The sequence below is a fragment of the Ciconia boyciana genome, chromosome 19, assembly GCF_034638445.1.
Source record: "Ciconia boyciana chromosome 19, ASM3463844v1, whole genome shotgun sequence".
NCBI lineage: Eukaryota > Metazoa > Chordata > Aves > Ciconiiformes > Ciconiidae > Ciconia > Ciconia boyciana.
Window position 1 is genome coordinate 7,559,700 of NC_132952.1, and position 11,795 is coordinate 7,571,494.

General features: G+C 40.6%; 1 protein-coding gene across 2 annotated transcripts in view; it reads left to right on the forward strand.

The window, feature by feature from the left end:
* The window catches only part of SKI (SKI proto-oncogene), a 121,374-nt gene extending 109,932 nt beyond the window's left edge, over positions 1-11,442 (forward strand). The window contains exons 7-9 of one of the 2 annotated variants that reach the window (XM_072883770.1): positions 2,475-2,705; positions 6,451-6,686; positions 8,762-11,442. In XM_072883770.1, coding sequence (XP_072739871.1) covers positions 2,475-2,705; positions 6,451-6,639 — 420 coding nt within the window. In that variant the 3' untranslated portion in view covers positions 6,640-6,686; positions 8,762-11,442. Of the gene's footprint in view, positions 1-2,474; positions 2,706-6,450 lie in introns of both variants that reach the window. The other variant, XM_072883769.1, reaches the window with a different exon arrangement.
* The last annotated feature ends 353 nt before the right edge of the window (positions 11,443-11,795 follow it).

The following is an 11,795-nucleotide window of genomic DNA, read 5'->3' on the forward strand; positions in this document are numbered from 1 at the left end:
CCTGTTTTTGCCTGAGGGTGTAAATCCATGGCTACCAAAATCAACATTATTTCATTACTGAAAAAATCTTCTAGTCCAGCACAGTTTATTTTGTTTCCGTTTCACTGAACTAGAAACATTTCTGTCCTTATGGAGGCTTTATCTGTGGTTTTAAAAGATTTGTAAAAATCCTGCCGTTGCTCAGCTGAGGGAGGGTATTCTGGGACACAGAGACACTTGCGGAAGCTCTGATGGAGAGCTGAACTACAGATCTTTGTTAAGCTTTCCATTAGCCGTGCTTCACTGAATATTTCTTGCTTCATTCAGTGAAGAAGCTCCTTATTTCTGGAAATCTGCGATACATTGGTCATATCCAAGAAAGAGCGGTCAGACAAAAAAAGCTGCAGAGATGTACTGGCCACAAGCAAATCACAGTGACTGAACAGAGTAGCGGGTGAACTTTTTTTTATTTGAGCTGGGGCAAAAGTAGTACATAGAAATGGAAGGTTTGTAAGAAATGTAGAAGATTTGCACGTCCTCTCTGAATATTGTATGTGGAGCTGTAACCAAGCTAGTAATGTAATCCATTAGATGCGTCTGGGGTGCCAACTGTACAATAAGGGCTTTGCTCCATCTAGCATGGGAGATAGAAAACTAGTACTTGTACGGTTGGTCAAAAGCAGGTGTACGGTCTTGTTAGCCGGCACAATGCATTTTGTTTCTTTGAGGAATGAAACAAAGGACAGTAGCTCACAGATGTGATTTGTGTGCAATATGACTGCAGTGTTTAAAAAAAACCACCAAAAAGCCCCAATCCTCAAAACCCCAGTAGTAGATTCAAGCGTTCTACTAGCAGGCAGGAGGAGGTGAAAGAGAGATTGTATTAAGTGCGCATAGATGTGATCACAATTAGGATTTTCACAAAAGTTTGCCAACTCAAATTTCTGCAAGAGCTGCGGTACAGCAAGCCAGTTTCTGTGCTGCACGCCTCTCGTGAAGATGGCTTCACGTACTGGCTGCAGATCCAGGTCCCAGGGAGGGGAGGCTGAGAGCTCTCTTCTCAACTGAACTGCTTGTTCGTTGTCACCTTGAGCAAATCACTTCATTCCCTTGTGTTTCAGTAAAATATATGTTTTATTTTGTGTATTTAAAAGTAAATATTTATAAGTAATATGTATTTAAAGCTAATTTTTAAATATCTAAACTAAATACACAGTGTGTACTTAAAGAAGGAATTACATGAAGTAGTTGATGAAGCAGAATTGAGCGTTGAGGCATTAAATCAAGCAACATGTCAGAGTGAGTGGGAATACGGTATCTGGCCATCATTTTCCATTTGGGCAGCTGTGGGTTTCCAGTTCCACGTACAGAGAAAGTACATGTGTGCATGCTTCCAGAGGCAAGGCTGAGCTAACAATGGCCTGGCTGGGAAGTGAGATTGTCAGAAGAGTGAATTTCCCATGACCCGACTGCAGTGTTACTTAACAGAAACACGTTGCTGTGAGGGTTTGACTCTGACAGAGAGGAAATGCTGCTTCGGGGGGGGGGGGGGGGGGTGTCGAACTTTAGTTTCTAATTTAACCATTTAGGAGACAGACCTTTAGTGAGCCACATCTTTGTGCTCATGATGAACATGTCTTTTAACAACAGCTTTTTAAAAACTTAGGAGTTTCTTCCTTTGTACCTTTAGGTTCCTTATCATCATCACTTCAATTAATAGCGCTCTCTTGGATTTGAGATTTCAAGGTAGCAGCTCCTATTGAGAACCTGGACAGTGAGAGTGGCAATTTCCAGAGCAAAGCATGGTTTTGATTTAGCGTAAGGTTTTAGCCTGGAGTTTTCCAGATGTGACAGAGCAGTCTGTTGCCAAGAGACTTAGGGCTACACAGCAGTTACCTGTAGCGAAACCAAATTGCCTGGAGTTAGAAAGAAGATACACAATTTGTTTTTTCTCATACTTGCCTTAACTGGATTTTTTGGGGGCTTGATAAAATGGAACTGCTTACTGATTTCTTCAGCAAGTAGTCAACTTTCTCGTTCAGGTTTGCTGTACACAAAGGGCATTCACCAATTGCATTTATCATAATGTAGTGTATCTGCAGTGTCTTCAATTAAAGTGCAGGCATTACAGTTGGTTGGTTTGAAACTTTGAGCTAGTGCAGAGCACATTGCTAGTAGCGCTCTCCAACTGCAGTTCATCTTTATTCAGTCACAGATGGTCACAGCTATTTTGCTTGACAAAGCAAAATGTGGCTGTAGCATATAGCTTTTTATTATCCAAGAATTCAGGGTATCTTGAGCGTAGGATCTCATGTTGATTTAAAGGAGAAGAGCTTGTACAAAGTTCAGAATGAGGTTTAGACATGAGCCTTCTCGGTCATAACCAGCAGAAGGTGGGAATTCAGTTTGGATCAATTCCTTTACGGTTCTGTTTCCTTGCACTAATTTAGTCTCTGCTCTGCCGTTCTCACAAGTTAACTGCTTTTGTATTCTAGGAGCTGGAGTTCCTAAGAGTGGCAAAGAAAGAGAAACTGAGAGAAGCAACAGAGGCGAAACGCAACTTAAGGAAAGAGATTGAACGTCTGAGAGCTGAGAATGAGAAGAAAATGAAGGAAGCCAATGAGTCTCGGATACGACTGAAAAGGGAACTGGAACAAGCCAGGCAGATCCGGGTTTGTGACAAGGGCTGTGAAGCAGGCAGGCTCCGGGCCAAGTACTCAGCCCAGGTAAGACCCGAACGCTGAAAGCTGTAATAGCAGCAAGCTTACTATTTCTGCCGTTGTCAGGGTTAGTTCAAGTGTCTGTCTGTCCTCTGATGCCAGTGGCCTTGTTTTGTCTAATTTGATACAAGTCCAGCTCCTATCTGTATAAAGGTCTATGCCCCCGTCATGTCAATTTACGGCCCTAGTCCTAATGCAGGGTGTGACCAGCTCGCCTGCACTCCGACCACCAGTCCCACAGTTCTACCTAGAACTTCGCACATTTGTCAGTTGAAGATCACCATTTACAGAGAACTAAGACAAATGCTAGACATTGTTTCAGTTCCACTAATACTCTGTTGGCACTGCCAATGCACAGGGATCCATTTCAATACTGTAAATATTAGGCAGAGCCACTTTCTCGAACAGTATTTTACCTTGAAGATCAGCCTAGACCTACAGGAGCTATTTAAAACAAGAGAAGAACCCAGGGCCCATCAATAAGCAAACTGCAGTGCTGGGAAGGAGTGATGTTTACAGTTGTGAAGCACAAGATGAGCAAACTGTCAGGTCTAAGAAAAGATGACCAGTTTGATCTCAAAGTTCTAGGAATGTAGGAGCATGTTGTTACAAGCAACGTGTATGCTTTAAGCTTTCGAACTGAAAACCCCTCCCCGCCCTCTCCACCTCAGATTCTCTTGTAATAAAAGATTTTGAAGTTTATTTAAACCATCCAAAGCCAAGCAAACCAAGAGCTCAGGCTGCATATCCTTAAGTCGCCTTGTTGTGTCTTGGTGTTGCAGGGCATGTGGAATGCAAGGCCATCCACTGTTCCAAGCCCCCTGAAATGACCCAGCATAACAGGCTGAGCTGAGAGCAGCGTGGCAGCCTCCTGGATTTCCGTGAGAAACAGCCCTGAAGAGGAATCCATTGCATGCCCTGCCTTCCCCTTCCTCCAATAAAACAATCCCAGTTGCCCCGTAATGCATTTCCTAGAAAAGGGCACGGTCCCACACCCATTGTTAACCCCGCCTCCTCTATAGAGAGGTGCTCCCAAACAGCCTCTCTCCTTCAGGCTAACTCCATTCCTTGCCACAGCTGCCTCCCCTGCAGTCTTGCTCCGACCTGCTCCCACCTGAATACCCCTCTGCCAAACCACTGCCCCATCGCTGATTCCCGAGCTAAGTGCCTGGCTGAGAAATGCATAAATAAAAGGCAAGGGTTAGTAACAGGAGGTCTTTGAAAAATCGGGCACGCTTGCCTAAATTTAAACTCCTAGAGCAGAGATACATCACTTACATGCAAATGCCACATAGGTGTCAGAGATTTGCAAGATTAACTTGCATGTTGTAACATACCTGAATTAATGTTAGGGGGAACTCTTCCAGACCATGTTTACTATAGCAGCTTTTGTGCCACGCACGTTGCTGAACACATGCTTCACGAACGTGGTGTTACGCCCAGAGCATGAGCTGCAGCTATTTGGTGTGGTTACTTTAAGGGGGGGTGGGAAGGAAAAGAAAAAGCAATGGCAATCAGAAATTCTTCTAACCCCAGGCTCTCAATAACGGGAAGGGGAGTGGTCCACTTGTACCACTATGAGACATGTCTAACTAGGAGACCAGAAGCAGGAAATGATGTGGGCTTCCTCTCTAGCATCACAGGATGTCTCACTGATAAGAGGTGTCCAGACTAAACATAACCAGATTGAGAGCTGCTGCACTGGGCGGTGCCGGCAGTTGACTTCCACTTGAGCAAAAAAGGCAAGGCAACAGCAAGTGCAGATAAAAGTAAACGCCATAGGTACGAAGTAGGGCTTTGCAAACCTGCAGGTGCGTCCGCCCTTGCTTTGTGATGTGTGTGAAAGTTTTTGACAGTGTGGGGTTTCAGTCTCCTAATAAATTCCCTCTCTGGGAGGCAATAAATGAGGTTTCCTAATATGAAGAGCTAAAATCGCCTCAAACAGAATTGAAGTAGCTGACTACTCTGCAGGTTTGCCTTTCTAAAGACACTAACGGCACAGTTGCAGCATCAGCTGCAGCGTCCTGTTGTAGGTACTTAGGCTTGCTGTACTCCAGCGCCCGAGCGCCGCACCGGGGCACGAGGCCGCTGCTGAAGCCCCCAGTGCAGTAAAGCTGTATGGTTGCTGTGCTCGGGCAAAACAGCACGTGGCAACTAATGTCTCTCTCAGGGTCTGGAATAGCTGCTTTATTTTGCAACTACCTCAGAGATTTCTGCACAGCACTTAATAGAAAAATACCTTAAGTAACTTCAAAGTCTGAATTTTACAAGATAGCAATATGACTTAAGTTCTTGAGTCATGTAAGAAATTTTAAAATAAAGCTTTATACAGCCTTTCACCTTTAATTTGGAGTGCACACAGGAAGTTTGTCACTTACCTTGTGTTCATCACTTCTTAGTTTTGAGGAAACCACAATTCTCTAGACAGGCTTAGTCTGAGAGAAATAGCAGCAGGCAAGCACGAGAGGCAATAAGACAGCAAATTCAGGGCTGTAAATGTCTTTGTGTAAGCTTAAAGCATTGGATGCTTGATACCTATTGAGTATCGGTGTGGTTTATGCCTTTCTTTTTTTCTTACCTTGATACCGAGATCCAAATGTGGATGGGGTGGTGGGGTAGCCTTCATTTTAGCCCCAAACGTATGAGCTTTCCTTTCCTTTGTTAAATGGCAATCTTTGATAACTGCTAATCTTATCTGTTTGTGGCCTAAAATTGTGTATTTCAAACCGGCGTGGTTTTTCTAATGTTTACACCCTCGAATACTGGGGCTTTTCTCTGCCTTTGCTATCGGTAAGTGAAAAATAGGAAGATTGACTGCTGAGGCCTTTGGGGAGGCTGAGGGCACCTGCGTCTCTTGCTGTAAGTTGGAAAAAGACTGTTGGATCTCAGCAAGTGATTGCTTCTAAGGCTATTTGGAACATGTGTTTCTTTAAGTCTATTTCTGTGCTAGGTTACTACACATTAGGACCTGCTCGGTCCCATTCCTGCCCTCCACAGTCCAGCTGCTCATTTATGAGTTGAAATGGTGCTCATTTTCACTGTTGCTGGGAGCGTTTCTGCTCGTTCAGAGGGCTCCCTGTGTCCCAACTTTCTCACGTCCCTATTCACAGTCCCCTTGCCATCTATGCTGTACCTCCACGTCCTCTGTGCCCATGTTCCCTCCTTACAGTGCCAAACATGTAATGTGAAGGATGTAACTGTTCTTGTATGTGAGAGGATACTACAGCTGCTTTTGTTGGACATTAATCCATAGCTGAGCCCCGGGCCCTTCACGTAGGCAACTGAGTATGTTTCCGGTCACTCCTATCAATAACCACTGTAAAAGATCTGAAAGTAAATTACTCTACCTGTGCAAACTTCTCTTGTAGTTGACTTTGCCGAACTGCTGTCTGCCTAAGGCAGTAACAGTAACGGTTTAAGAAGTACAGCGACCAGAGTGCTGTTACACGAAGGCGCTCTCAACTATTCTGTCTTCCACCCTCCTTTCTGGAACTTCAGCCACCAGAAATATTTACGAATGTCAAAGCTAAGCAGTTCATGCAATGCACTTGCATAATTGTACAGTAGCGTATGGAAAAAAGTAGGGAAAAGGGAATTCCTTCTTCCCCTCAACTTTGATAAGATTATGTCTGGAAGTACATGGTTTGGTTACTCTTCTTACTTCTATGCTAGTCTATTAACGTCTATAAAATCACAATGGAACCGAAAGACTAAAATAGTTTATTATGTTTCTTAATGTGCTTTTCTCTAGATTGAGGACCTACAGGTTAAGCTTCAGCATGCAGAGGCTGACAGGGAGCAGCTCCGAGCTGACCTGATGCATGAAAGGGAGGCTCGAGAACACTTGGAAAAAGTAGTCAAGGAACTTCAGGAACAACTGTGGCCTAAATCAAGCAGTCAACCCAGCAGTGAAAACATAACGAGCAACATGGAGAACTAAAAACCGCCGCATCATCTAACACACATACAGAATGACATATATGCACAGTAAGGGAGGATGTGTGGGGTACGTGTGTAAGTGCATGTGTGAGTAGTTGTGTCTTGGCACACAGATCTATGAATATGGATTCTTATTAGTTGGAAGGCAAATGTTACTCTTTGTAACAGAAGCACTGAATTACGCCTCTTTTTTTTCCAATCCATATAGCACAACATCTTACTGTGCCTATAAAACACAAAGTGTTTGTAAACAAAATACTTTTAAGTCCACAGCAAATTTTCTACTGGCAAACTCGAAGCAAGCAGCATCATCCAACTAAAATCAGAGTGAAAGGCGAGCGTGGCAGTGTTTTTATGTTGCCCTTCTGCCTGTTGGAACATTTTGGAATTTCAAAACAAACAAACTTTTCTTATAAGCTATTTAAAATAATTCATTACACAGACTTGGTATTAAAAAATTAACAAGATTTTTATAATGAACCTTTAAAAGCAAAACAAAAAAACCTTCGATGCACAATTTTTAATGACTTGTTATAGGCTTTGGGATTCTTAATGTAGAAGCCCTCTGGTGATGATGCCATTTCATCAGCAGTTTTCCAGCCATCTAGGAAGCCATCACAGTTTTAATCCTGTCATGTGGTTGTATGAGAATTTCAGAGTGCTTCTCAAAGTTGATTTTTTTCCTTAGAAAGAATTATCTTCATTTCCTGTCCTGAACACAAAGCGAAAGGAAGATGCAGGATTGTAAAGGGGGGGGAGGGGGGATGGAAAGAGAAGATGTACGCTTTAGAATTACAAACCCAGCCTTACAGACTTCAGTGTTTGCAAATCATGCCATCTTTTCTAAAGACATCTTCATTAATTGATGTGTTCAAAAGACTCACTTCATCCAAGAGCACTTCAGCTTTAGGAAAAGAAAGAAGGAAATAAAGGAAGGAAATGGATGCTCTGTTAAGTCAGTTGAGAAGACATGTGCGTTTTGAAGTCATTCTGAAATCTTTACTTCAGCTTTCAGTTTTCTGGAAAACTCATCTTTGTTGCACCATCTTACCATAAATTCAGTATTTACCTGCTTTTATTATGAACTGTCATTCAGGATTTCTGTGCCCAAGGAGAGTGCAACATCGCATTATCGGATACTACAGAAAAGAAAAACAACATTTTTGCTGCTGTGAATAAGCCTACATCTTTTTTAAAAAGAATTTTTGTTTTTAAAAAAAGAAATTACTTTAATTTTGGGATCCAAGCCGCAGCCCCGGAATAAAAATGCAGCATGCCATCACTTTTTCTTACTGTTGGTGTTGTTGTTGTTGTCGTTGATTTTTATTTTTTTTTTTTTAAAAACTGCACTTTGTCAGAATCTTACTCTGCATTGTATTCCATACTTTTAAAGTTTACAAGTTGAGCATTCTAGATTCTACCCTGCCTAACAGATGTGAAAATCATCACCCAGCTTTCCACTATGTGACACCTTGCGTCACTGACGTTTATGCGCAGCGAGGATCAGCAGGTATAGAATGCTACCAAATACGACTTCACCAGACCAGTGCACTACTGGTTGAGTTTTAAACCTGTTTTGCGTGGCTTTGTATCCGACGGAAGTTGGGAAGCAGCAGAGATGCTCCCGGAAGTGCTTAACAAATAAAGTTGGTGCTTTACTGAACAAGAGAAAAGTGGTTTTCACCCGTAAACACTCACCTCTTACACACTCAAGCTGATCAGCATGAAGTGAAAATTTGATCTGGGGCTGCAGATGTGCCTTCCAGCTCATTTTTCCTCTCAGCATCTTAGATAGGCAATGCTGACACTTTTTTTACCTTAAAGAAGAAAAAAAAAAAAAAGACAACCCTATGCATCATCATACACAGAAGTTATTCTAAACGAAGAAATGTATTTCCAGTAATCTTTATTTGCTTTTGGACATTAATGCAAAACTATGTAAGCTTAAAAATTATTTCCCAGTAGACAGAAAGCGGCTTCCAATCCTAAAATTATTGTATTTACTTACAGTAGAGAGATTTTTTTTTTTTTTTTTTTAAACAAGAGCTGTTTGCTTGAAACCATTATAATAACCATTATAATAACTGTGAGCATTAACAAAGAAGTTCATATATACGTTTTAGGTACAAAAAGAAGAAATATGAAAGGAGTAGAATTACTGGGACAACGTAAAACTGTTGGGAGCAAGAAACAGTTACACCAAGTAAATTACATGAAACTGTCCGTTTACACAGGGGATTGCCCTCGTGTGTTTGGGATGCTGGAGACTGAGTCTAGATGCAGATCTCCTCTTCTAAAGTGCAATGCAAAAGGAATTTTGATTATGCTTAAGCAGGTTTTTTTAATGTGGTTTGTTTTTTTTTCTTTTGCTTCTTTGTATGTTTTTTTCTGCGATTATTAAATCATATGCATGGAATTAAAATCTCTGCCATACGTATATTCATTAATGGGCATTATTACTGTCTTATGTAAAGGGTTTATTTTGTTATGCAGTATGCATAAAAATGTTCTCAGCCTTATGATTTCCAGATCTGTATTATTCACTTATTTCTTCAAGGGAAACTAAATAATTTTAGCTTTAGTTGATCATTGTGCATTTCAAGAGTCTCATATGCTATGCTTTACTGCCACGTTAAGAAATTACACATAGAACAATGTGCTCTCACCCCCACTCCCAGCTTCTTTGAGGCCTTACTTTGTAAATTTGGTTTGTTGGGGGTTTTTCCCCATCTTTGGGTGTGTCTCCCCTTACAACTCAACAAAGAATGGCAATGGTCCATCTCTCTCTGGTTTTTTACAGGAAAAGGGGCCCGCTTACCTGCAGCACATGATGTCGTTTTTCTTCCTTGCGTGTCTAGGGAAGCATACTGATTCACTGGCACAGTTTCTTCTGTGCATGTGAAGCTTTTATCCTCCAAAATGAATGAAATCTGCATTTTTTTCAAAGGAAAAAAATCGAACAGTAAATAGTCTTATTGACAGTAAATAGTCTTGTCAAACAACCAGCAGCACCTGTGCTTCACAGGTAAATGGGATAAGATTTGCAAGAAAGGAGTTTCCAAAATGAACTTACAACTCCTGTTACAAAACCACGGCCTCTTCTTTTGCCGTGCATCACGGCAGTTCTGTAAAGTGTAACATATGACATATGAATTTCACAATGTTTGAGGCAAAGACTCAATAGTATTTGATCCTTGGGAGTGAAACATCCTATAAAAACATTCCTATCAATTAAGGTTTAAAATCAGTATGATTAAGTAAGGTCCAGGAAGACTGGGAAGAAACGTTCTACACCAGCAGTCAATCAACAGGAGAGGTTTACAGGATAGGAGTCCATCTTAAATAATTTTGTCTTTCCAAAATACCATTTTGTCTTTCCTAAATACATTTTAACAATAAAATCTTAATTATTTCTGCAGAACATATAATTTATTTCTAATTCAGAATTCCTGTGCATGTAACTTATTTTAAAATTGTCAGCAGACGGCCACAGAGACACTACTTCAGACGAGGGCTGTCAAAACGGTGGGAATCTTCAGAGAAAAACAACCTTGTGAAGGTGGTTGAGGCGAGGGAGTTCTGTGTGTAATTTCTGTCTGCGACACTTCACTAAAACAACTGTTAGCCATGCGGATGGAATTGCTTTTCTTTCGACTTACTGTTGAGTCCCCGCTGCATTCCGTTTGCACACCAACCTGTGAGTGTAGGAATTATAAAGCCACATCTTCCCATTTCATCTGCTCTTTAGTTTCCTTTAAGAAGTTAAAAGGGAGAAGAGGTGTTTCATACAGGCTGTTGACTCTCCCTGTACTTAAAACTATATTACTTAATACTTGTATATTCAGTTTAATTACTCATTGTTTCTATTACTGAAAGAAGACTTAACGAAGGGAAAAAAAACCAACAGCAATAACATTCATATCTATGGAGCAGCTAACTAGTATACATAATATTCTGCTTTTCAAACAGAACTAGCCAATGTAAAAAAAAAAGTTAAAAGTAAATTCAACATGTAAATACTTTTTTTCATTTTACACTGTTGTATTATAAGTGTATATGGTGTTTACTTTTTCAAAACTCTTTCTTACCTGGTAGTTGTCTTGTTTTATGAGTTGTGTTTTTAACTAAGAAGAACCTTTGCTGTCTGTTAGGAAAAACAAAACAAAACCTTTTGCAAGTTTTAAATGTGGGTTAACCTTCCTCCATCATTTGCATTTTATTTGTCCTTATTTTCACTGTAAAGTATTTTATTACCAAAAGGTTGATTTTCTTTCCATTCTGCCCTCTCATCAGTCCATGTGTTTTAGAGAGAAGTTTTTTGTTGGTTTGGTTGTTTTGGTTTGTTGTTTGTTTTTTTTTTTTAAATCAAAAGAACTCACAGAAATGACATTTTTTCAATTGAAGAAAAATAAATCTTTACATTTATAATAGCCAATAGCATTTCAGCACATTTTTGTTATCCTGGTCTCTCCTATGCTGCTGCTAATGACAATATTATGACTTACTCTACTATTCTAGAACTATTTTTATGTAAGTAATGTATGCTTTCTTGTTTATAAATGCCTGATTTAAAAAAATAAGAAAAAAGCTTGGCATATTTATCTATTTCGCTGTGTACCTTGATAGTCCTTTTCCACCCCCTTTTCCACATCCCCTCCCCTTGAAGCAGATAATATTGTAAAATAAAGGACTTTATGAGATTATGTATGAAAATAGCTATGCTTATATACCACAGTGACTGAATGTACAGTGTATAGACGCATTACCTAAAATAAAATTGTTTGTCCAGAAAAAAATAAATAGATATGGGATGTTTTTTTGAGTTCTCTGTGCTTGCAGCTCTGGCCTAACTGTTCAGGACCCACAAATGTCAGAGACCGTACGGGTATCTGAAGCAGCGCTAGGTGCCTCTGTTTGAAAAGTCAAGACTGCTCAAAGTGTTTGAAGTTAAACACCACAAACTTACAGAAACTCTGCTACACACATGCACACACACACAACTGATCAGTACTGTTATCTGCCTTGCATTAATTTCCCAGGCTGCACGTGTGGGTCTCTCAAGCACCGACAGAAGTGACAGCAGTAACGATAAAACACACAGGAAATCCAGAGCCGGTTGCACGGTCTTCCAGGAGTGTCTTCAACCCGGCAGATTAA